We start from the raw sequence: 23601 nt of genomic DNA on the forward strand, positions 1-23601 counted from the left end.
AAAAGCTACTGCCCGTCCTTTGGGTCACAGGCCCGTCTTCGTCTGCTGAAGTATCCTCGGGACCTTCCCCCGGGTCCATGGCGGGCGTTTGTCGCTTCCAGTGCAGCATTCCAAAGTTTCTCCTTTGAAGAGCGGGCGTGGAAGTTTGTTGCTGGTCTGGCTGCCTCGTGTCGAGATGATATGGATGAGTAATGGCGAGGACATTGGTAGTGGTGAGGAAAATGATTCCTAGATTCAGATAGCTGGACAGTAACATGTTTCTTGTGTTTTATTTTATTTGTTTTGGGCTGAGTATAATGCTCGGCTATGACGAATATGTCAACTGAACTGGCAACAGTGGCAAGGCTACAGTGCCGAATCCCAGATTATTGTGCAAAGGCCGTCATTCACCTGTTTCCTTTCAGGATCAGAAAGAAAGAGCTGCAAAATCATCGAATTCATCTTCTGCCATTGTCAAATCAGCGAACAATGGCTACTTTGGCTCATATTTGTTTAAAAATGAGCTGCCTATTTCATGCCTCATATCAGAGTAAGCTTTATGGGACCTCGGGTCAGGAAAGTGGGGTGCTTATGTTTCTATTGCTTAGTGCTAGCAAGGCCTAGGGGATGACAGCTCCCAGCGCAGCGATCCCCTGACACTGCCACGCCTGTGAAGGGTCCTGTTAGTCGCTGATTCGAGGCTCTAGTCAGGTACTGAAAGCCAATATTCTGCGCTGCGCCCCGTGTCTCCCTGAACCAAAAGTATCCAAAATTACCTACCTAAGCATTAGATCTGACTTCCAGTTCTTGCTGGCTTCTCCTACCTAGCACATTTGTTCGTGAACAAAATTCGGTTCATTGTTTGCCCAAACCACTTGATAAATGGGAACAAGTTCTACCGACAAGCTGGTCCTTGTGTCCTCGGCGCAGGTTGGAGAGTAATCTGGCACGCACAGGAAATCTCTTTACGATTGCATGTCCATATCATTTATGCGGTAGTCATCCGATGCCATTTAGTCGGGCTGATTTGCTTTCTGTCAACTATCTAGTTCTAGACTATTCTGGTCTCCATCTAGATGGTTGCAATAGTCACAAGTTTCTCAAGCTCCATCCCGACCGATTTACAGCTAATTGTATGTGCCTTATCACACGTCTGGGCAAGCAGGGCTCCTTTTCCACCGCTAGGTATCCACTTCTCACTTGGTATTTCTCAGCCCAGCGAAGTCATAAAATCCTCGTGTTGCTTCTGGTACAGATGGTGATAGCAATAACCAACGTTCGGGTCCATCCCCCGAAGCTGGACTCTTCGAGCGAAGAATTGTAACTTCGTCAATGCAGCTATTCCGGGCCCCGCAAATGGGCTTAACCTTCGAGCTACAGGGCAGTCCAAGGGGCGTGTCCGTATAGTTTCTTGATGATGCTTCCCAAATTTTGTAGATTTTTCTCTTTAAATTCCGCCAGTACCACGCTTCTCCGGTGTACCTTCACGACCGTCTAGAGAGGGAGGCGAACGGTACGTCAACCGTCGACTTCCAACAGGCGGTTCCACCGGTCGTCCTCTTGAAAACACCGCCAAAATGTTTCGTTTCATGAAGGTTCGCAATGTGATGCTCATGAGCCATCTCAGCTCGAATATGCTCCTGGCGGCGCTTGCCCTGGGCATCAGCGTGTTTTCCTATGGGTTCGAGGGTGGTGTCTTCAACACCACTCAGGCCATGCCGAGTAGGCTGCCACTCGTCCTGATGACTGGTGCAATTATTTGTACCAACGAAAGTCTTTTTGTCATTTTTCGCAGTTCATCGAGATGTTTGGAGAGCATAACCTGGCGACAGGGAAATCAGTCCTCACCCCCTCACCCCCAGTCAGCTGGCCTACCTCAAGTCCATACCACTCATCACTTATGCCGTTGGTGTCGTCATTACCTCGCAGCTCAGCGAGCGCTTTGGGCACAGGATTGTCTTTTTGCTCATGAACTCGATCTGCATTTCCGGCGTTGCAATTTCCTACACCTCCACGTCTTATGGACAGATCCTGGCCGGCGAATGATACTTCAGAACCCATATTGGAATGGAGGTATGTTGGACTATGTTATTTAGCGACGAGTACACAAAAGCGACTACCTGACTAACAAGACACTATTCAGGCCGCCCTGGTTCCCATGTACATGGCCGAGCCTAATACGTCAAGTACACCATAAATGAGCAGATTTACTTACCACAGCAATCCCGATGTAGACATTTTTGCAAACTTCGTCTCGTCCATCATCACCAACTTCACCAGCAAGTACCCGGACCGCAGTTCCTGGAGGGTGCCGTTCGCCATCATCTTCGCCTTCCCGGCATTGGCACTCCTGTTGTCCGTCTTCCTTCCCGATTCCCCCCGCTGGCTGGTGGGGAACGGCAAGTCGGAAGAGGCCAAAAACGCGCTGTGGTACCTCAACAGCGCCAGGCTCTCGAAGGCTCGGCTGAGCAGGGCAGATGGAGCGACATGTTCAAGGGTACGAACAAGAAGCGGACGATTACGGCCGTCGTGGCTGCCTGCTCTAGCATGCTGACGGAAATGTCGTTTGCTGCCAAGTGAGGCATATTAATCCACCAAGACATGCGCGAGAATGTTTGACAACTGTCAAAATTCTCTACTGTTAGCTATAGCACGGTGTTCTTGGCGCAGTTCAACATCGTACGTCTTCTACATAGCCCCTTCAAGACCCTTTGTTACTACTACCTGGTTCTTTGTTGCTAACCCAGAGCAAATAGATGGATTCCTTCACAGCCACCATGATCAAGCGAGCCGTCCTGCTCCTGGGCCCCATCACCGTCATGACCTGCATCGAGCGCCTTGGGCGACGCAAGACCTTTCTCGGCATGGACTCCCTGTCCGCCTCGTCGCTGCTCATGATGGGCGTGCTCGGCGCCATCCAGCCGGCGTCCGACGGGCTCAAGAGGGGCATCGTCGCCGTTTACATCCTGTTTACGTACACCTACATTGCCTCCTTTGGCTCGATCATGCAGATCGTGCCCTCGGAGATCTCGCACATCAGCCTCCGTGACAAGACCTCCATGGTCTACTGGATGGTGTCCGACGTTGCCAACTTTGCAGCTACGTTTCTCGCTTCCATATCTCCTTTCGACGCCTTATGCCGCCCTGGCCGCCAAGGTCGCATTCATCTACGCCGCCACGAGCGTTTGCCTCCTGGTCTGGGCGTACTTTTGCTACCATGAGCTCACCAGTCGCTCTCTTGAGGAGGTCGATGAGCTGTCTGCAGAGGGTGTTTCGGCATGGAGATCAGCCAGTAAGTTGTTTCTCTTTTTTTTTGTTTCGTTTGTCTGAATGAACAAGTACACAAAGAATGCGGATAAAAAGTCATTGTAACCTGTACTAACCATTGTCTTGTGGTTGTAGAGTGGGTGTCCACCAGCAAAATGGGCCAGCTAACCGCCATGGAGAATTCCAAGGGCGATGCGGGCCCTATGCTTAGCGAAAAGGTTGTCAACCAGGATGCAGAATCGGCACGTCATGTTGAGAATGGCGTTGACAAGAATTGACGACCTGGATTACCGGTCGGGCTTTTTTTAGCATTAGCATTTATTGTTTTGTAATGTGTCGAGTCGGGTGCTGGCTGTCCAGAGAAAACAGGATCCTGGTAGGACCGAATGAGGTGGAGATTGTTCTGTTGGTGTTTAATGAATATAGAAGCCATCGCTACGATTCTTTTCCACTCCAGTGAATAATTATTGACATTCATGACTTACAGAGATGCTTCGCCAAGAAACATTGCTTGTTGTCTTGGTCTTCTTTGTAACATAGGACATTGTACCTTTATTAAACCCATTCCAAATTGCCTCATCAGGCCATAAAGAGCCTGTGAAAGCTTTGTCATTGTCATAACAAAGAAGCTGGTCTCCATTGCTTGGATCAATGCATCAAGGATCCTATATAAAGAACACGATTATTCTGCAAAGCAAACATGAACTGGCCTTTGGAGTTAGTTGTACTCACTTGCCATCATCAGAATTGGGATTTAGCCGGACTGTTCCCAATACACCTAGAACAGAACACACCAGAATCGAATTTCCTCGCAAGCACTCACTGCCTTTGCTTCACCAGGATCCAAACAGAAAGTTTTCCTGAAAGGCCCATCTTCAAATAGCAACTACAAACCCAGGTATGTCTTACAAATTCACCATGGCCTCTGACTCTGTTCCCACGGAGCCATTGCCGAAGTGCTTCTGCTTCAGAGGCTGTCATCCAGCAGACTGCGTCCTTTGCGTCTGCCCCTTCCACTGGAGCCAGAACTGCCCCAAGAGCCTCACGACATCCATGTTCTGCGCCGACCACGAGGACGAATTCTCTGTACTACTCTCCCCCTCTACATCATGCTCGGTGGAGTCGTTTCATCTTGATGATTTTGATGAAACGTCTCAAGGGCAGACCTCACCCTCGCCCGATAAAATCGTCGGCATCGTCCCCTCGTGGCTGCGCAACGACGTGACCACCATGGCCACACCAATAACGCCGCCTCTTGCCGTTCTCGACCCTTCCATTGTCCTCACGGTCGAAAAGTGCCTGGGTGGCCACATATACCAGAGCGCCACTAGCATGTACTTTGTCGGCGAGAGCGACAAAGACGACGACGAGGAGGAAGGGGATGCTATCGATGACGACTCGTCGTCGTCGTCGTGGCTTGACGGTGATGTCGACGACGATAACACGGATAAATCATCCATGGTGACAGATCTGTCAGATTACGCGTCTGGCGAGTCTGATCAAGAAGACTTCGCCAATCACAGCCTGCTCAGCATCCGTACCTTGCTCGCCCGCGAGCGCGCTCATCTTCTCGAGCTGGGCTACTGCAGCGAGTGGCTTCAGGAACTGTACTATGCGGCCGAGTTCATCCTGCTGCGGCTGTATGGCCGGTGGGACGAAGATCTCTGCCGGGGATTCTATCTGCTCAATGAGGAGATAGACGCTGAGATTGGGCGACTCCAGAAGCCGACCGTTCACAAGGCTTTGCCGCATTGATGGTCCTACTTGTAAGCCTTTGGCAATTCATGTCTCACCCGATCAGACGAGCCTGCCTTTGAAGTCTAGCCCACTGCCTAGGGATCAAATATTCTGAAGATTGTATGCACACGGTAAGTCCCACATTTGAAAAATATTAGACATTGTTTTTTAATTGCTTGAAGCTGCTACCTTGTCCCCACCACCTTGTCTTTTGATGTAGCCTCCGCAGCGCGATATTAACGTATACTTTTATTTTCGGAAAACCGACTAACACCGCCCTTAGTGAACGTATAGGCCCTGCCAGCACCATCACCACAGCTCCTGCTGGCTGTCTTAGACATTGAGTTGTGACCATGCCCGATTTTGACTAACACTACATACTTTATGCTCGACATACGCCGCCAGAGTACACTGGGCACAGTCTGGACCGGGAGGCCAGCAACACAACTTGTTTGATAGAGCGCCTCTTTGTGCGTTCTACTCATCTCGTAGAGGCCTTGCTACCATCGTTCCTCCATCATCGACGTCACGGGGTGCCCAGCGCCCTATCCCTTTCTGGAGACCTCCAGGATACGGGTCGCATCACCGACCTTGCAATCGTCCCCGATCACCTGGGACGCCATCAACTGCTCGGCGGAGGAAAAATGGGAGCGCTTTCGGGCTTGACTGTATAGTCTGTCTCGCAGAGAATTGTGTTTGTCTACCGCCCCTGTGTACTGAGGGCCGTGGCAGGTGCCCATACACGTGTTTATACCTGCCAACACCGTATTTACATATACATTTGCCTATTCAAGGTACTTATCTCTGTAGTAGAGGCATGACTTTATGCCCAACTCTCTACTTAAACTTACCCGTGACGTCCCGGGGCTGCCTGAAACTCCTTTGGACTCAGGAACCATAAAGTCTCCACTGATGGAAGGATCTCGCTCTACCGTCTCCGTAGTGCAGATACCGACATCGTCACTGTTAAAAATGGGAATATAGGACTTCCAGCGGCTTTAGTTCGTATTAAAAAGAATTTGCCCTTACCCGTTGCGATAGATCCTCGCTCGACATAAAACTCATCTGTGGCGTCAATGTTTTTCATTGTTTGTCTAGCATCCTTTCACCTCCCGAAAAGAGTTGTGTGGATAAAGGCTTGACATTCGAGTTCTTTGTCTGATTTGGGTAATGCTCGCTAGAAGTGCGACCACGTCGCATCCCTTGTTCCCGCCTGGCAGGCCCGAGAATATCCCGATCGTAATACCGATCGATCCGTGAAGAGGATACTCACTCGTCATTGGTGCATGGCGAAGAGAATTCTTTCCCGATTCCAAGTGATATGGCAAAACCCCGCGCCTCTTGATGTTCGTTCCGGGAGAAGAAAGTGAGAACATAAAAATTTATCTGGCGCGTGTTGCATTGTGCAATTCTCATGCCATCCTCATAACTCACAAGTCTTGACAGAAGCAGAGAGGTCCTTCAGTGTCGTCGGCGCATGCTGGGACCATGGGCCCTTCTAGAGGTCGGTCAATTGGGGTAATGACGTGCCACCCAGCCATACCTGAAATAGAGATGGGAGAAGTCGACAGTAGCGCAAGAACAGTCATCACTGTGGCCCTTGAGAGCTACGACTGCTGGCGCGTTGAGCGGCCACCACCGGCAGACCGCAAAGAATGGCCCAAGATCGGGGAACACACCAACACAGCTGGATTCGACAGCCTCATCAAGCAACTTCAAGCCATTTTTAGGGGAAATATGTACCCTTATTCCCCGGCGAGGGAGAGTTCATCGTGTTCGATCTCGCATCCTCTACCGCCCGCGAGGTCTTTTTCAACGCTCCGCGCGTCCCAAGCCATGACAGCGGCGACCCATCAGCACAGAGCCCCCCTCGACGAGGCCAGGACCCACGAGAGGATTTTGCGCAGCTCCGCAGCTGCACCCTGCTCTGGGTCACTACCTGGGCTGTGTTGACGACGGGCAAACCGCATCGTGCACTTGGCCCTCCCTCGCTACCGGCATGACCTCTTCCATCGCATCTGGCACCAGACGGCGGACGAGTTCCCGGCGTGCCATCGAAGAGGCTGCATGGACCGTGTACTGGCGGCGACTCGCCAATCTGCACGCTATGGTGCTCGCGCACAAAGACATCAGCCAGTCCAACATCATGTCGAATGCTGCGGGGCAGACAGTTTTGATCGACCTGGGTGCTTGCCTGCCATTTGGTGGCCAAATTGATGTTGGTGGACAAGTCGCGGATTGGAAGGGTCCTGGGGTGGATAATGGGCACAGTTTTGACGAGTGGTCGGCCGAGCTGGATGAATTGGCGATTGAAGAAATCCGGACGCATGGGGACGAGAGTTGGAAAAGAAACTTGGGCAGGCAGGAGTGGGCAAGGGTGATTCGATAGAGTAAATGAACAATTGGAACAAACAACTGGTCATGACAGTCATATCCTCGCACGAGACATTAATTTTCCACAATCAAGGCTTTTATACTTACAACTTGCTGTCGACCCACTTCGGCTTTCTCCTCTCCACAAAGCTCCTGACCCCCTCCTGCATGTTCTCCCCGCCGTCGATCCGCCCAAACATGCCCTGCGCCAGCATCGCGGTCCCAAGCTCCGGCCCGACGCCCTCCCAACCCAGCCTCAGCCCCTCGCGGTTCACAATAACGGAGTCGGGCGAGTTGGCCGCGACCTCGCCGGCGACCTTGAGCGCCTCCTCCAGGACCCTGGCCTCCTCGACCACAAAGTTGACAATACCCCAGTCGCGCATCTGCTCGGCCGTGTAGCCGGTCCTGCCGAGGAGGGTCAGCTCGCTGGCGCGCTGCTTGCCCACCGTCCTGATGAGCCTGGGCAGCGCGCCCCCGAGGACCACGACGCCCTTGCCCGCCTCGGGCAGGCCAAACTTTGCCGACGTGCCGGCCACCACCATGTCGGCGTTGATGACCATCTCCATGCCGCCGCCAAAGGCGAGGCCGTTGCACGCAATCACGATGGGCTTCTTGCCCACCCGGTTGCCCATGCCGCCGAACCCGGCCGTGCTGATAGGGACGTGCCGGCGCGGCTCCTCGCCGTCCTTTGCCGCCGCGTGAGTGTCGTTCCACTGACGCAGGTCCGCGCCCGCGCAAAAAGCCCGCCCCGTGCCCGTCAGTACTGCGCACCGGAGCGTCGGCTCGCTGTCGTACCACTGCCAGAGGAGTTCCATGTCTCTATGTTGAAACTGCAGTCAAGGTCTGGCGTTAGCGGGCATATTGCCATTATTCGGAGCGAGGCCGGGGGGATCAAGGCGCCGGAAAGGGCCTTGGCGAAGCTTGCAAGCACAGAGCAGATGACCCGAATGCCATGATGTGTATTAAGTGGGACAGAAAGATAAAAAAATCCGTGACTGCGCTGCTGCAGACTTGTGTCAAGACAAAAAAAAACTTACGGTAGGAATGGCATTGAGCTGTTTTGGTCTGTTGAGAGTGGCAAGCAGGACGTGCGGTGATGGAAACGTCACGAGAGTGTTTGCGACCTCGGGTGGTGGTGATGTGAACGTAGGAGGCGACATGGTGCTAACTAGTTTGAACAATTGATGGATATGATAGGCTTGACCGTGTTATGAGACCATTCAGAATATCATGTACCGGGCAGACAAAGCACAAGTGGTTTGATGTTTGTTGTTCATGTCAACTTGACCAGTCCATTCAATCTCCACATCACGTGAGCCATACACCCCGGATTGTTGGACCGGATTGCCTCGGCAGTTTGGGTTGCATCCCCGCAGTTCATCTTACCGCAACCGTGCCCCTGAACCCGCTCCTGTGGAACTTCCCGTTGACGGCAGTCTTGGTTCTGATCCATAGTCATGTTCGTATCAATCTAGGTTAAGCTGTTTAAGTTGCAGTGTGGTGTGAGATGAACAGCCGTTATAATCCTTTCTAACTAGGGTACAAGTATACACATACATGATAATTGTGGTTAACCTGAGCCCCGAAACTAGATCTTTTCAGCATGATTATTGATCAAGCACCGTCGCTCCAATGGTATTAGTCTGCCATGTTTGCCCAATATCAAACGACAATAGCTGTCACGCGTCTCCAGGCCCCTAAGCCGGTAATCCGCGCTTCTCGCTTTCTGTGAAGAAAATGACCATTCGCCAGAGCTTCTTGATCAGGTCCTCTCCATCCTCGTCCAGCGGGCCCTCGAGTTCCTCGACGAGCTCCTGCGGCTTGCTGTGCTTGCGCAGGTGGTCCACCACGACGTTGACGAGAATCTCCTCCTGCACGCCCAGGTACTCGACCACCTTCTTCTCCACAAACGGCCGCAGCTTCTCCTGAATGATCGACTCCTCCATGTAGTCCCACTTGACGTCCCAAGCCCAGAGGCCCTCCTTCTCCGTCGGGATCTCCTGAGCCAATGCCCGCACCGCCTTCTGCACCTCCTCCTCCGTCATGGTCTGCCCAGCCGACAGCGGCTCGAACTTGATGGGCACCAGCTTGCGCGTCTTGCCCTCCTGCTCCTCGTCGTCCAACAGGCCCTCGACATCTGCAAACGTCCGCCGTGTTGCCGGAGCCCGAGTCGTCTGGGCCTTTTGTGCTGCTGCTCCAAGAGAGATGGTGAAACGCTGCGGCGCTGCAGCCGGTGCTGCCTCCTCCGGTTGCCGTATGTCCATCTCGCGCTCCTGCTGCTCTAGGAAAGAGTCGGCCATACCCCTGGCACGCTCCATCTGGGCCTCCTCGCGTCGCTTTTCATCCGCTTCGGCCCTCCGGTCTGCGTCGTCGCGCGCCCTCTCCTCAGCCAGCTCGTGCACCCGGCGCCTTGCCCAGGCACCCCTGTCGCGGTAGTAAAGATGACTGCTCTTGTGCTTGCCGCTAGCCTCATCCTCGGCGAGCGAACGATCTCGTTCGAGCTGGTCAGCCTTGCGCCGCGCCGCGTTCTCCACATCCGCGCGGTCGCGTTCTTGCTCTCGGTCCAACGCAGCCTGACGTGCCCTTTCACGGTTCGCCCATTTGCGCTCCGCCTCCAGATACACTTTGTCGTCCTCTGACTTCTGTTTCGAGACTTCCCGCCGGTGTAGCTCCTCGTCTGAAGCATCGGTGTCATCGTCTCGCCAGTATTGGCCGTCTCCGTTGATGGCTCCACCGTTGACAAAGTTTACAGAATTCGAAGCACCTCCCCTCGCCGTACCGTTTTGTCCCCTAGGCCCTGAGGGTGCGTTGGGGACACGTGAATCTGTCGGTGGCGACTCCATACCACGTTGTGCCCGCAGGGCCCTCCCGCTACGTATACGCTCCGCCTCCTCCATCTCCTCCTCTTTCCGCAGTCGCTCCTGGTCTCTTTGGTTACTTCGTTCTCGGAATGCGGCGATCTCGGCTGCCACAATTTCTCTCATCTCAGCTGGAATTTCTGCCAGCTCGTCTTCTTGAGCCAAGGGTATGTTGATGACCTCAACGTCTCCCTGTGCCGTCTCGCCCATTGTGACGTCGCCATCTCCGTCTTTCGTATTCTTTTCCTTGGGGAGGAACATGTCGTCCAAGACCTCCTTGAGCTTCCCTTCGGCTGCTGCAAGCCTATTTTTTGTTTCGGCCTCAAAGTCGTCTCCCCTGTCTTCCTTGTAGTGCTCAATATACTTCATGGTAGCCTCGTCGACAACCACAGCAAGCTTCACCTTTTCAATGCCTCTGTAGGGGCCATCATCGACATCCTCCTTCTTCTCCCCGTTTTCCTCGGAAGGTTCTGTTTCTGACTTGACTGGCTCAGGCTCTGCTTTTTGCTCACCACCCTCCTTCGTCTCGCCGGGTTCCTGCTTCTCTTTCGGGACGTAGAGATCCTTCAACAGCGCAACCGCGGTCACGATCGAGTCGGCATCATCGTACTGAGCAAATCCAAATACCTGGTCCTTGTTCTCCGAAAGTTGCGACTTGGCCGAGTCCCATCGCCGCAGCTTCCCGGCCGCGTTGAGTATTCTCTGAAGACCCGCCTCGCCGCCCACTCCGGCCGGAACCTTGTGCACAAATAGAGTCCTGAGCTTCTCTTCTGGCGTCGGCTGCATCAGATTGTGTATGCTCTCCCGCAGATTCTGCCTCGCTTGCTCAAGACCACGATCGTGACCAAACCCTTGCCTGCCACCGCCGCCGCGTGTACGGTCCCTGTCCCCATCACGTTCTGCGCGCTCAGATGCCGGCGTCTCGGTCTCCCCTCGTCGGTGGTGGCTGCCTGTTGGACCGGCCGGGCCGGTGGGTGGACCGCCACCTGGCTTGTTTGGCAGTGAAGACGTCGTAGAGCCGAGGCGGATAACTGGAGCGTTAAAGTTGATATTCGGAAGGTTCGCGGGTGGCTGGAAGGAAGGGGGAACACCGCCTGGTCGATTAGCCTGGATGGGATTACTTTGGTGGAGCTGTTGGACACCAGGAGGGGGTGCCATGCCAGGGGCGGAGGACATGCCTGGTGGCGGGCCTAGATTTGATGTCAGTTGGCCGATGGAAATTTGCGGACGTGGACTGCGCATTGGGACGAGAGCTTTCTTACCTAGACCTGGAGGAGGGGCCATCCCAGGCGGTCCTGCACCAGCGCCTGGAAACGGTGGGTAGTTGGGCGGCGCGCCATATTGTGGTCCTGCAATTTTGCCAGTCAGATTGTGAGTTCATAACCAAACGTATCCAAGGAGCGATGCGCGCAATCTTTGGTTGGGGCGAAGGTGTGCGATCGTACTGCCATAAGGATTATAAGCCATATCGGCAAACTCTGCTGGTGTCTTCTTCCTTAATCTGACACAGTTCGAAGCTTCATATGGACACCCCTATGATAAGCGGTATCTCTAAAGGCGTCGTGTCAGAGCTGTCTTTGTGTGTCCGGCGATATTGTTGTTGAAAAGTTGGAAGTTGCCGCAGCTCGACGCAGCTCGCATTCAAAGATTGAATTGATGGCCATGAAAATTCACGACCAGGTCCTGCTTCCATTGTGCCGCCAAAATCGAGACGCGCTGCGCTGATCATCACAGTGGGGCAACGCTAGCCTAGCCCATGAATCTGGCCAATCACGAGCCAAATGTCGCTTCCAAAAACTCGGATTATTGCATTTGCCAAATCCCGAAGACAGGGTGCCGGCCGGTTCCGATTACTCGTCGTAGCTCGAAAAATCCTACAGGCGCGGATAGCTATCGACAAAAGTTACGTGACGAAAACCGACAGAATCCAACCTCTGCCAGGACGAGTCCTCCACCTCAATTGGCCTGGAGAACGTCAACTAACATACCCCGTAAGTGTGGGCCATCATCAATGTTCATCCCCAGCGATTTGTGTTCATGAAACTCAGTTCTGACCTTGCCCTCCGAAGCAGAAAATGGAGGCACGACACGCCGTCCAAAGCGCCCTGCGCACAGCGACGTCCTCGACGCGAGTGACGGCCGCTCTCCTCGCCATGAGGAGGAGTACCCCGGCGGCATCGTCAATCGTCCGTCAACAATCCTCAATCACCTCAGCGACAGAATCAACAGCACTTGACAACACATCCGCCACGCAAACGACGGCGCCGGCGGCGTCCGTCAATACGTGGCCCGTCCCCGCCACTGACAAGTCGGCGACGGCCAGCCGCGATGACATGTCAACCTGGGTCAAGCCGAGGTCGTCGTCCACCATTGGGGGCCGCAGCGCCAACGCCACTGCCAATACCCAGAATACCTTTAACCGGATCGCCATCGGAAAATACAAGCTTTTCAACTCTCGTCCGTCCTCCATAAGCGAAGCCTTTGTCAACGAGGCCAAAAGGGCCACTTCCATGGGCAACCTGCCCGGCTCGCAGCAGTTCAACCTCGACAGCTTCCTTGAGAAACATCGTATGCAAGCCATCACACAGGAATGGAGCAAACGCCTCCGACCCGTTCTAGGCAGGACCGTTCCCACCACCCCCAACGTGGACGCCGCCAAAGCGTTTCAACTATTACAGCTTCTAGTGAGGAGGAACAATGTTGCCGGTGATTTCCATCGCCAGCGTTTCCACGAGAGAGGCGGTCTGAAGAGGAAGAGACTCAAGAGCCAGAGGTGGAGGGCCAGATTCAAGACCAGCTTTGTAGCCACTGTCAAGAGGGTTCAGCAGTTGGTCAAGCAGGGTTGGTAGAAGATCTTGTGCTACCAGCAACCTAAATGTGTTGGCTTGGCAGCACTCGGAGGCTGCTACACATAGACTATCCAGTGTCGCCTAGTCGATAAAAGGCAGAGGCCATGTAACATTTAACCATGTTTTGATATCAAAAGTACATTATAACAGCACTCTCTTCAAGCAAGCGAGTGTAACCGTGTCAACAAATGATCTATGCCATCGTACCTGCGGCTGAGTGCAGTTCGCACTTAGTTCGGCTGTGGTGCATGTCGGCAAAGTTGACCTCACAAGATGTGCATCTACAGTGCACCTTTGGCGCAAATTCGGGCAGCAAGGGGCGATTTACCACATCACTGAGTATTTATATCGCTCGGAACCTCTATTCGCTACCATAATCATTAATCCATTCTATGTGGAAATCACTGTGCTGTTAACCGGGGACTCGTCTGAATCTTGGGCCGACTCTTAAACACGGCCTCGTAGTCGTCAACGCCCTGCTCTAGCATCTGATCCACCAGCACGCTGTCTCCTTCAGCCGCCCCCTCCTCCAATGTAGAAGGCATGGCAGAAATGCTGCCGCCGCCATTCCTCCTGTGTTGCTGGTGGACGTTGGATTCCCTCGCTGCCTTGCGCTGCGACCGCCGCCGTTCCAGTTGTACCTTTTGGCGAGTCGCTTCAAAGTTGGCCATGCTACGTCGGGTGCGCGCGACGAGATCGTCCTCAGCCTCGTCCTCTTCCGGGATCGCGGCGTTGCCGTCCATGGTTCCCTCAGCGACAGGTCTCTTGTTCTTGCCGCTCGTGGAGCCACGCCGCTTCAGGGAGAGGCGATCCAGCTCCTCGTCCTCGCCCTCGTTGACGTCACGTACCATGGACAGACGTGTGCGTTCGGCCAGCGAGAGGGTGTGGCGCGGTTTCTTTTCGGGAGAGGGGGACGCGGCTGATATTGATGCAAGTATGGCGTCCGCTTCTCGCTGTGTCTGGGATACGACTGGCTGTGGGGGTTCGATAGGCCGCTCCTCTGGGGTATATCTCGGAGCTGGAGGCGGGGAAGGCGTGCGAGGTCGAGCTGCCGGGCGATTTGAGGGTGCATTTGCTGCAGGGGCATCTGCAGGTCCAGAGGAGTAGACGTTGCGCGCACTCAGGGGTGGTTTGTTCGTTCTGGCCCCTGCAGCTGAAGGCAGCCGTGTGTTCTGGTCAAGAACCAGTGATTTTGGCCGTTCACTGACTGTACGTTCGACTTCGGGCTTGGGAGCAGTGCTTTTGCGCTCGACAGGTTGGCTGTAGGATATAGCTCTCTTGTTTTGTTTCTTTTCGGGCAAAGCCATGGTTGACGGTTTGTGAGGAGGATCCATGTATGATTCACTAGGCCTGGCAAAATTGGATGCTGACCAGGCTTCGGCAGAGTCTTCCTCAAGATCAACATGTTTAAATGTCGACTCTTCCGGCAAATCCGTCGCATGCAAAGCTGCAGCCTCGCGCATATCAATGCGCTGCACAAATTGTAGCCCGCCAGCGAACGGGTTTGATTGCCCTTTGTTGATAGAATCCAGTTCCTCCTGCAAATCATCGACCAAGGCTTTATACTCCGGTTTGAGGGACTGTGGTTTAGCCGCCAGCTTCATGGGACTCGCGGTGCCATATCGTATGTTTTCATGCGCCCCAAAACCGAGATCAATGCCCCTAGGTTTGGCCACATGATCAAGCGTCAGAGACTTTCTCTTCTGCGCCCGGTCTTCCTTGATCAAGTCCGTGCCAAACATGTCCCGCCGGAACGTCTGCCACTTCTGCAGCCTCTCCTTTTGCATCTTGACTCGGCCGTCCAGCTGCTCGATCAAACCAGGCTCGCAATGCGCCTCCAACTCAGCCAAGCGCCCGGACTGCACCCGCCTCCACACGCGGTCAAAAGGTGCCGTGAGCAGGCCGTCCCGCGGAGCGTCACCATAGAGCAGCGCCTCCATCCAGCGCTCGTTGCCGGCCCAGTTGTTCCGCACCGCCCGCCATAACGCCAGCTTTTCGTCCTCGGACATGCCGTCCGCCGCATGGGCCTTGACCTCCCCCAGCTGCAGCTTCCGCCTCGAGATCCCACGCTCTTTTAGATCCAGCAGCTGCGCCAGGTCTTTGTACCGCCCCCGTGCCTCCCGCCTCTCTCGCAGCGTCTTGCTCAGTGACGCGCGGTGGGCCAACACCAGGGCCGTGATCTGTGCCGTGTCGCCAGAGTACCCGCGGTTCTCCAGGGCGAGAGTCTCGGCAATTGTCAGGTGCTCTTTGCCGTTGAGGCTCGCCTCCGACACCATCTTCTTCAGTACGGCGGATGAAAAAGTGGCAAGGACCTCTTCTAGTCGTTCGCCCTTGCATTCATCCAGCATGGTCCTCCGCACCACAGCATCGCGGCCGAGGACGCCATTCTTCTTGGCCTGTTCGAGGCATCGTAAAAGAGCGGCGCGAAGATTGGTTGATTGTAGTTGGTCGAGCGGGGGGAAGAATGGTTTGAGTTTCTGTTTTCGGCATGCGTGTTAGAATCGTTGAAGGGATATCAACATCTCAAGCAAGATTCCAATTGACAGACATTTCGCGTCTCCTCCGCGTCCCAGAGATCAAATAGCTGGTAGAGTGCCCATTCCACCGACTGGATACGCTTCTTTTGACCCTGTGCAAGATCCTTGTTGGTAAAGGTCAACGGGTTGATGTCGGGCCAATCGGGCAACGAATCAAGGTCGAGCAGGCGCAGATTCGTCAAGAAGAGCGAAACGTTGGGCGATGAAGTGCTACTGGGGCCGGGAATAGGTGCACCTCCGCCTGTGGACGAGTTCACCGGTGGCTGCTTGTTGTTGGTGTTGGGTGCAAGTCTGGCTGACCTTGCGCGCGCAAGGAGGGATATTGATTGGTTGGATGCCATTGTTATCGCATGGCTCAGTGGTCATCGGACGGTGTTGCCTTGAGCAGTCTCGATTTCTCATGATGGCCAAAGTCATTGTGCAGGTTGCTCCATGGTTTGGTTCTTAATTGTTCATGCATGCCGCAGGCATAATTTGGTGTTGCAAAATGCACGGGAGTCCCATGTAAACAAATGCAATGAAGCGGTGTCGGCGCGTGATTAGCTATCGACCCAAATGCGGGGTTTGCACCCGCCGCATACGTTACAGTGAGGTAGGTACAGTGGGTCATGTACCCTGTACTTACACTTTATCTATGAGGCCCCATAATGTACTTCCCTTTGTTTTTTGCTCCATTTATTTCTTAAACACACACTTACAATTCGCCCAAATTCTTGCCTAAAGTGCTCCATTCATATTCATTCAGGGGTTGGTATGTATGCAGCCACGCCGCGAGATTCTGCTGCATCCGTCACCAACAACATCAACATCGTCACGTCGAATGTATGACGTGGCGTTTTGGCGCCTGCTACCAGTCTGCTATTGATTAAACACCTCGTAGCAAGCATTTTGAATGATACGAAACTTCTGAACAAGCCTACACGCCACGGTTTTCGTTTTCCGTTGTACCATATCATCGGTCCGCCTGATCTCGTATCTCTTCACTCAGCCCACAGTACGACATCCACACAATGGCTCACTTGCCAGAGGAATTATGGCAACATATCTTCACATTCTTTACAGCATCGCAAGAATCCATTAATTGTGGCCATTTGCCATTTTGGTGCAAAAGAGCATGCGGGAACGAAACCTCGATTTTAATGCAATCCCTTGCGTCCCTTTCACTCGTCTGCATAGCCTTCCGACGCATGGCCCAGCCACTCCTCTTTCATACGGTCTCTACGACGCCAAAGCTTCTGCGGACTTTGGTGGAGCGGCCCGATCTTGCTGGTTGCGTTCGCGTTCTTAACTTGTCCTTGTTTGGCCATGCTCGTCACTACAATGATAGAGATGCTTTGTACCTTGCTGTGCCCGTGTAGTTTCGCCAAAGGCTCGCTTCTTTTCGTTCCTCGCCGCACCTCGATGCTGCGATCGGAAAATACCTCGAGCTGGTTGACACAAACCCGGATCAACGCGATCGCGACGAGCTGGTCGAGAGAGACGAGCTCGAGCCCACTCGCATGGATGAATACGCCATTGGTTTCCAGGCACTGTTCATGATGATTGTCTCCAACATAGAAATCTTGCAAATTCCCTTTTCCGAAAAACCCGAAAAGCTTGAATTCATCGAACGGGCCATCACAAAGCGAATACAACAGGGGCCCCAAGGCTCTACGCAGGGCGCCACGGGAACAGCATTCCATGTGCCTCTTTCGTGCCTCCATGAACTGCGTTTGAACTACGTGGACACTCAAGGAACAGAACAGGTGGACCATTTTCAACATTTTCTCGATATTCCAACGGTTCGCGCCTGTCACGGCTGGCAGCTCGCTTATACATGCGACCATCGCAGCGAGTTGAGTAAAAGGTAGTATATTCTTGTCTAACGACTAATCTGTCTACGTTCGAGCTTCTAATCGTCTTTTCCCTCTTATACCCGTGACCGAGAATCAGATGAGTCACGTGTGGGTCTGCACGTGAGTCATCAATTGAATTGATAACTTGAACGCTATCCTTCTATTCCAACAGGGGGGCTAATGATTGGTATAAAACATCACGGTAGTTATCAGCCTCGGGGCCACTGATCCGCCAGATCCGGGTCACGTCCTCTAGGAAGTCGCCCGAAAGCTGGCGGGGACCATAACCACCGCTGGTCAGGCTCAGGTTCTTAAGTCTCCTGTCTCCATGAGTATCAGGCACCTGGCTCTCATGCCCCCATCAACAAAGTCATCCGCAAAGCTTGTCCGTGGTACGGGGTTTAACGTGGCTTGGCCTCCTTGGATCGGTGCTCCCATGGTATCCTGCTCCGTGACCTGGCCGGGCTACAAATTAAAGGTTTGGGCTGGTAGTGGCGAGGAAACCTCGGGCAGAAAAATGCATAAAAGGTTAGAGAATGAAAGAAATTGTTTTATTCGAGCTTTTGCATTCGAACGGGGATACAGGCTCCGCCACAGGTGTGATTGTTCGCATAGGTTAAAGCACCCTTCAACCGCCACCCCTAATCAAATATTTTTAATTTTGTATATGGCCGAAGCAAGATGTTATAATACACGTTTAGCATACCAGTATAATCACATTAGTTGTTTTATTAATTCATTTTGCTACCTGGCATGTTCCCAAGGCAGCAGGCCTTGGGCCGGCATCGGACGAGATGACAGATGTGCAGCCCAAAGGACGCCCTTGGCAGCTCCAATGAGTGGCCAAGGAGTTCGGATACCTTATCTGTAACCTACCTCGGTAATACCCGAAGGTGCAGAAAGGGCGCAATTGTACCGCCTTGCCGCGACAACGTTATCGAACCGCGTGGTTAAGGTAATATTCCAATAGCCAGAGGCAGCCATGCCATTTGCCAAAATCCTCTTGTGACCGCAGCTGCACTGGGAGGCTTTTGTGAGAAACTATGCCTGTTTCGAGGATATCGACCGGGGAAGCACCAATGATGAAAGACGCTACAATGCCTGGGCACCTTTTACGAGCTACAGGGGTATTTGGAGCCACGGGTTCGCCGCCGTAATCCCTTTACCCCCAACCGATTATCGTTTTCGGGGCATATAATTGGTCCGAGAAATTGATTGGTTGACAAGATGATGGTAAGCAGTCTCTCAGGGGTGTTGCCGCCGGTTACCTTTGGCAATTAATTATATAAATGCGAAAGAACCATGATGGTAATCCAATATTGGGCCAATACGCAGCAAAAGACGAACTCCCAGCGCCGTGATACTTTTCAATAGGAATCTAACCCTTGCACCCTTTTCCCGCTATTAATACAGCCGGGTATTTTAGATTTTGAGGTTTTCTATCTTTTTTCAACTTTTGAGTTCCTTGACTGCATCGTAGGCTTACAACAGTATTATGAAGTTTATTTTAGAGTTTGTACGACCGTTAAGAGAACCAGTTGCAGCATTTCCCACGCCTACCGAAGCTGGTTTATAATACCTTAGGCCTGTTTTTGACCCTGCGAAATCACCCTTTGAGCTGCCAGAACCTGCAACTCTTAAAAGCCGCCATAAAAAAAATCCGCAACCGGAGCTTTAGGGCTAGGATTGCAAAGATTTTCCGTGCAAATCACCATTTAAATCGTCCCAACAATGCTGCTTAATCAATTCAGCCCAAATAATTTTAATAAAGCGGCCGATATGATATTGCCCAAGGTTTCGGTTGGATTTTTAGATGAAGCTGTAGCTTTACGGAAGCAGTATGCCATCGAGAGGGGTGGCAATTACTTGGGGGCTGTTCGTTGTGGGCCCCCTCAAAGAGGGGGTTACAAAACCTTGATTTTCGAAAAAACCGTGGGCCAGCAAATTTGTTAGCAGATCGCTAACAAAGTAGCTCATGAAAGTTCGATTCACGTTCGTAAACACTACACCCACGAAAAAGGTTAGAATTTGCAGATAAATTGAAGCCGTGAATTGCGCTGTAGATATCTATTTCTGGAGTTTTGGCTCAATCGCCCTTTTCCGGTCGCTCAAGCGGTCACAAGGCGACCCGGGTACTTCCAACTCATCCTTTCTACCACCCGGTATTGGCGGCGAGGAACGGTCTTCAAGCGGTCTCGTATCCTGAAGTTGACGGGGAGAGGGTGTAGCCAATGGTATATACCGTGGGAACGGTTTGGAAGGCCTGTTTGGGGCGGGAGGTGAGGCTGATTGCGAGGATCGTGATACGCATATGCTGATAGAACAGGCAGAGTCGGTATCCACGGTAATATTGATCTGGGTACTTGTATTTCCAGCTGAAATTGGCCCTTTATCGACGAACCATGACTGTGAGGGCTGTGAATCGGTCTTCTTCCTTTTTCCAGGGCGTTCCCTGACCGCCGGAACGTTCTCCGGCGTGAAGCCGAGGTCCTCCAGATATCTCTTCTGTTGTATCTTAATCCCGTTGGGCATGCCCTCTGTTTCTCGCCAGCGTTGAATAGCCTGATTCTTATCCCTATACCACGCATCTCTGACGAACTTTTCTTGTTGGTATAGGGCTGTTTCCTCGATCAACGCCTGTTTGGCTTCGTGAGCGACCCGCATATCTTCTAACGTATTAGCGGTCTGGAACTGCTTGTCTTTTGACTTCAACGTCATTTTGACTTTGTAACGTGAAGCGCGTTGAAGGCGTTTTTGCTTATTCGTCTGCTCTTGGGCAACGCGTTGCTGTAGGATGATCGCCTCGTTGGCAACGGCTTGTAAATCCGAGATAGCATCAACGGTATCTGAACTAAAGTGGTGCGCCTTGGCCGCCATACGGCTTGCCGCATATTTGGCCCGTGAAAATCGTTCAGCGGTAGGAAGGGAGTCCGGATATCGCGGTGTATTCGCTGCCGTGGCGTGGCCACGCAGTTTGGCGAGCACTTTGGTGCCGTCGACAGGAAACAAGCCTGTATCTTGGAAACCGCTTATTACGTGGCCAGTTGTGAAAGCCGTTTGCCAGCAGCGCTAAGTTAAGGGAAGATATATCAGTTTACCGCTAAATTAACCTGTAGATCGAAAACGACTTACTCGAATCGCAGCAACGAAATCTGAGCGGGTGAACACCGGAATACCGGTGTTTATATGCTCATGCAGGACCGCCTGCAACTCGTTTTTCAGGTGAGTGAACACGGATACGTCCATGGGCTGCATATAATGCGTTGAATGAGGCGGTAAAATAACGATCTCGATATCAAATCTGAGGCAATAATCAAGTATCTCCATGCCAAAGTGGCCGGTAAAGCCGTCGAGAAAAAGCCACCTCCAAATACGTGTTTTGGCCCGCTGTGAATTTGGATCGATTTTGGCCGCAGTGCGGTTCACAAAGTCGAATCTGACGTCAAAGTCATGACCAAACCACTCTTTCAACGTGGGAGATCCGATCGATTGCACGGCAGCAACTTCTGGCCACGAATACCGGTTGAAATGCTGTATCCAGGTGAGCTGGATATCTCCGTTGGAAAACCCCGTTTCTGACCGCGTAAAAACGATACCCTCAGGCAGATCCAGATCAAGCCAATCGCTCGTTGGCCACTTTGTGAAGATACAGAAGGGCGGTAGCGACTGCCCAACAGCGTTGCCACCGCCTATCAACGTACAACTCTCACGGTTAGCCGGATCCGCGGTGCGTGGCTTTTCATGCCTCTTTTTCGTCACGACCAATACCGGTATCCGGCCATCTCTCACACCGATTCTAGTACCACATTCGTCAGCGTTCCAGGCCGCTGAAGCCGTGATCCCAAGCTCTACCGCATGAGCCGCCGTGCGGCGATACCAGGCCTCCACAAGATCGATCTGTTGCTCCCAACTAAGGCGAGTAATCTCGACGGGTTGTTGTTTGGTAAGTCGCAGTTCCGGGTGTTTTTTACGCCAACGGCCGTACCAGTTCATTTGAATTGGACCACAGGGCGGTATACGTGACTGACGCATCAGATTGGCCGCAGATATTACGTGTTGTGAGTCGGGATATGCACCAAGTTTATCAAGCTGCATGATATACGCAACGAGAGCTTGATCTTCAGCATCAGTCAACAATGAAGGCCGCCCGCTGCGCTTTATCGATATCTTAGGACTGCCATTGATCAGGAGATTACGAGCATGCCGCTGAGTACTCGAATACGGGTAACCGTTCCTTTTACAGAACGATCGTAGCGATTCTGGCTTGGATCTGCCCTCCCGCGCGGTATCCGCCCTACTGCGGTGAGTTTCGACATATTGGGCATACATGCGGGCTCCTAAGATAGCTGGAGATTCTGGGGACGTCATGATATAGGTATATTTGCGGTAAGTGCAATTGTGTTGTTATGGAACGGGATTACACTCGGCATAAGTTAAATTGTTAACGATTTTCTAGGTAAAAAACTGATGCGGGGTGGCCCACGGTTTTTTCGAAAATCAAGGTTTTGTAACCCCCTCTTTGAGGGGGCCCACAACGAACAGCCCCCAAGTAGGTCTAGTCTTGAAAAAATCGACCAAATCAGTTTCATTATCACAAATTGAAGCAGTTTCAATTCGTGCATTCTTTGCAAATATGCGGCATCAGCTGCCTACTTTCTCGCCTGCTCACGCGACTCTCACTTAAATCAAAGTTAGGTGCTGATGCTTGACCAGGTAAGGTGCTGATTTCTGACGATCCGGCCCAAGAACCCGCGCTATAACCCCACAGCAAGGGTGACACCAAAGTGCCTGCGTGGTCGAACCGCTGATCGCAACCGAACGGCACAGATTTTGTTTTGTGCCTATTTTCATTTTTTCTTGGTTGGCCCTTGATTTTTCGTTATCAAAAAAAAAAGAGTTTTCCCCTGTTTCGTATGGCGGTTTCTTCTTGGCGCAATGTATGCTCTTGGCTGCTTGGCAGGTAGAATTTTCTCCCCATTCAGTACTTTGCCCGACGGCCATTGCGAGATACTAGCAGGGGGTAGAAGTTCTCAAAGTAACAGAGGCGCAGCCTTTCCTCCCTTGACATTTGACATTGACAAGCGAAGGTTACTTTTGCACGGGCTATTAATCTTAATTTGTGATGAGAAGATTCCCCCATCTCTGGCAAACAAACTTCAGCATTCCAGCTTCCTTTTGACTGCGATTATACTACGAGTATCGCAGGCCTTTGGCCAGCACGTCTCCAATAATAGCTACGCGCAGGGGCAGCCGAATTTTGCCCGAATTGAGTGGAGTCGCGGCTCCCATCTGCTGGCAACACATCCACTTTAAGAAACCCACCAAGATGCCATTCGGCATGACCTACCCCTGGACGCTGGGACCCTTTCTCCAACTCACACGTCGCACGGAGCACGAACGACCCTTGCAGAAGCCCGATGAACTTTTGGTTCATCGTGGTCCACTGCCAAGTTATTGGTTACGCCATTAATCGTGACGTGTTACTCTGCAAAACTGATTGAGCGAAATGAATTATTTCAGAGAGTTTCAATAGCGCCCCCATGCGCTGTTACTGGGATACGTATCGCAGGGCTTGGCAGGTAGAGAGGTTTTCTTTCAGGGGTTTCTTCGGTCACTGCATGGGTTGGCGGGTGTTTGGACGTCTCCTGTTGCAGGGCAACCACTTCCGTCGCCATGTGGTCCAAAACAGCATGAGCAACTTCCGACATACCTAGGGGCCATTTTTGTCCTGGAGCAAACCTCAAACAGCTTTGTTTATATATTAGTATACAAGAATAGCTAGCGAGGAGAACATGAGAGCGGATCAGATGGCCACAGAACTAATTATAATACTTTGTAGTTTTGGGAAACGTTCTCACAAATTGGGTCTGTTGTATAGCCCCATTATCCGGCAATGAACACAGAGTTTTGGTACTTGTGTGTCTTATTGTGAGCCAGTCCCATCAGGTGCGGAGACCAAAGGAGCGGACCGTGATGGAAATTACATTTACAAAAGAGGGAAAAAATACGTGAAGCTTCTACACACCTTCAAACCAAATACATGTTGCCAATACTCTTCATCAAAAGCCACGCCACGTATGTCAAAGTACGGGGCATCATGCTCTTGACAAACGAAAGCTTCAGGGTGCCAACATGAAGTACTGCCTGCCTAACGCCTGTAGATGTA

The 23601-nt window shown here is 52.4% G+C and overlaps 10 protein-coding genes across 10 annotated transcripts; 5 read left to right on the top strand and 5 right to left on the bottom strand.

Moving 5' to 3' along the window:
* Positions 1-1463: 1463 nt before the first annotated feature.
* On the bottom strand, positions 1464-2040 carry MGG_17605 (uncharacterized protein; the record flags this gene model as incomplete). Its single annotated transcript, XM_003719326.1, has 2 exons — positions 1464-1754; positions 1855-2040. 2 exons carry the CDS (start codon positions 2038-2040, stop codon positions 1464-1466), a joined length of 477 nt encoding a protein of 158 aa, XP_003719374.1.
* A 426-nt stretch (positions 2041-2466) lies between these two features.
* On the top strand, positions 2467-3200 carry MGG_10145 (uncharacterized protein; the record flags this gene model as incomplete). The annotated part of the gene is made up of 3 exons (XM_003719327.1): positions 2467-2555; positions 2631-2658; positions 2736-3200. 3 exons carry the CDS (start codon positions 2467-2469, stop codon positions 3198-3200), a joined length of 582 nt encoding a protein of 193 aa, XP_003719375.1.
* A 964-nt stretch (positions 3201-4164) lies between these two features.
* On the top strand, positions 4165-5001 carry MGG_10144 (uncharacterized protein; the record flags this gene model as incomplete). The annotated part of the gene is made up of 1 exon (XM_003719328.1): positions 4165-5001. One exon carries the CDS (start codon positions 4165-4167, stop codon positions 4999-5001), a length of 837 nt encoding a protein of 278 aa, XP_003719376.1.
* A 1536-nt stretch (positions 5002-6537) lies between these two features.
* Positions 6538-7372, top strand: MGG_17606 (uncharacterized protein; the record flags this gene model as incomplete). The annotated part of the gene is made up of 2 exons (XM_003719329.1): positions 6538-6748; positions 6846-7372. The coding sequence occupies 2 exons, from the start codon at positions 6538-6540 to the stop codon at positions 7370-7372; spliced, it is 738 nt and encodes a 245-aa protein (XP_003719377.1).
* A 23-nt stretch (positions 7373-7395) lies between these two features.
* Positions 7396-8655, bottom strand: MGG_14970 (carnitinyl-CoA dehydratase). The gene is made up of 2 exons (XM_003719330.1): positions 8394-8655; positions 7396-8186 (listed from the first exon to the last, which is right to left on the bottom strand). Exons 1-2 carry the CDS (start codon positions 8514-8516, stop codon positions 7461-7463), a joined length of 849 nt encoding a protein of 282 aa, XP_003719378.1. The 5' UTR covers positions 8517-8655; the 3' UTR covers positions 7396-7460.
* A 192-nt stretch (positions 8656-8847) lies between these two features.
* Positions 8848-11898, bottom strand: MGG_14969 (uncharacterized protein). Its single transcript, XM_003719331.1, has 3 exons — positions 11660-11898; positions 11477-11563; positions 8848-11404 (listed from the first exon to the last, which is right to left on the bottom strand). Exons 1-3 carry the CDS (start codon positions 11679-11681, stop codon positions 9054-9056), a joined length of 2460 nt encoding a protein of 819 aa, XP_003719379.1. The 5' UTR covers positions 11682-11898; the 3' UTR covers positions 8848-9053.
* Positions 11899-12093: 195 nt separating this feature from the next.
* Positions 12094-13585, top strand: MGG_10140 (uncharacterized protein). Its single transcript, XM_003719332.1, has 2 exons — positions 12094-12205; positions 12287-13585. Exon 2 carries the CDS (start codon positions 12290-12292, stop codon positions 13061-13063), a length of 774 nt encoding a protein of 257 aa, XP_003719380.1. The 5' UTR covers positions 12094-12205; positions 12287-12289; the 3' UTR covers positions 13064-13585.
* MGG_12243 (uncharacterized protein) lies at positions 13391-16095 on the bottom strand. Its single transcript, XM_003719333.1, has 2 exons — positions 15612-16095; positions 13391-15540 (listed from the first exon to the last, which is right to left on the bottom strand). Exons 1-2 carry the CDS (start codon positions 15939-15941, stop codon positions 13465-13467), a joined length of 2406 nt encoding a protein of 801 aa, XP_003719381.1. The 5' UTR covers positions 15942-16095; the 3' UTR covers positions 13391-13464.
* A 661-nt stretch (positions 16096-16756) lies between these two features.
* Positions 16757-17354, bottom strand: MGG_17607 (uncharacterized protein; the record flags this gene model as incomplete). The annotated part of the gene is made up of 1 exon (XM_003719334.1): positions 16757-17354. One exon carries the CDS (start codon positions 17352-17354, stop codon positions 16761-16763), a length of 594 nt encoding a protein of 197 aa, XP_003719382.1. The 3' UTR covers positions 16757-16760.
* Positions 17355-17763: 409 nt separating this feature from the next.
* On the top strand, positions 17764-18389 carry MGG_17608 (uncharacterized protein; the record flags this gene model as incomplete). The annotated part of the gene is made up of 2 exons (XM_003719335.1): positions 17764-17963; positions 18245-18389. 2 exons carry the CDS (start codon positions 17764-17766, stop codon positions 18387-18389), a joined length of 345 nt encoding a protein of 114 aa, XP_003719383.1.
* Positions 18390-23601: the final 5212 nt, after the last annotated feature.

This window comes from Pyricularia oryzae, chromosome 6, assembly GCF_000002495.2.
Source record: "Pyricularia oryzae 70-15 chromosome 6, whole genome shotgun sequence".
Lineage (NCBI taxonomy): Eukaryota > Fungi > Ascomycota > Sordariomycetes > Magnaporthales > Pyriculariaceae > Pyricularia > Pyricularia oryzae.

Excerpts from the sequence above, each read along its gene's own strand:
- MGG_14970 (XM_003719330.1), bottom strand. The coding sequence starts at position 8,516 with ATGTCGCCTCCTACGTTCACATCACCACCACCCGAGGTCGCAAACACT. Across the intron at positions 8,187-8,393 it reads AGCTCAATGCCATTCCTACC|TTTCAACATAGAGACATGGA; the intron begins GTAAGTTTTTTT and ends CCTTGACTGCAG.
- MGG_14969 (XM_003719331.1), bottom strand. The coding sequence starts at position 11,681 with ATGGCTTATAATCCTTATGGCA. Across the intron at positions 11,564-11,659 it reads GGCTTATAATCCTTATGGCA|GACCACAATATGGCGCGCCG; the intron begins GTACGATCGCAC and ends GCAAAATTGCAG. Across the intron at positions 11,405-11,476 it reads GGCCCCTCCTCCAGGTCTAG|GCCCGCCACCAGGCATGTCC; the intron begins GTAAGAAAGCTC and ends CATCAAATCTAG.
- MGG_10140 (XM_003719332.1), top strand. The coding sequence starts at position 12,290 with ATGGAGGCACGACACGCCGTCCAAAGCGCCCTGCGCACAGCGACGTCC.
- MGG_12243 (XM_003719333.1), bottom strand. The coding sequence starts at position 15,941 with ATGGCATCCAACCAATCAATATCCCTCCTTGCGCGCGCAAGGTCAGCC. Across the intron at positions 15,541-15,611 it reads ACGCGGAGGAGACGCGAAAT|AAACTCAAACCATTCTTCCC; the intron begins GTCTGTCAATTG and ends TGCCGAAAACAG.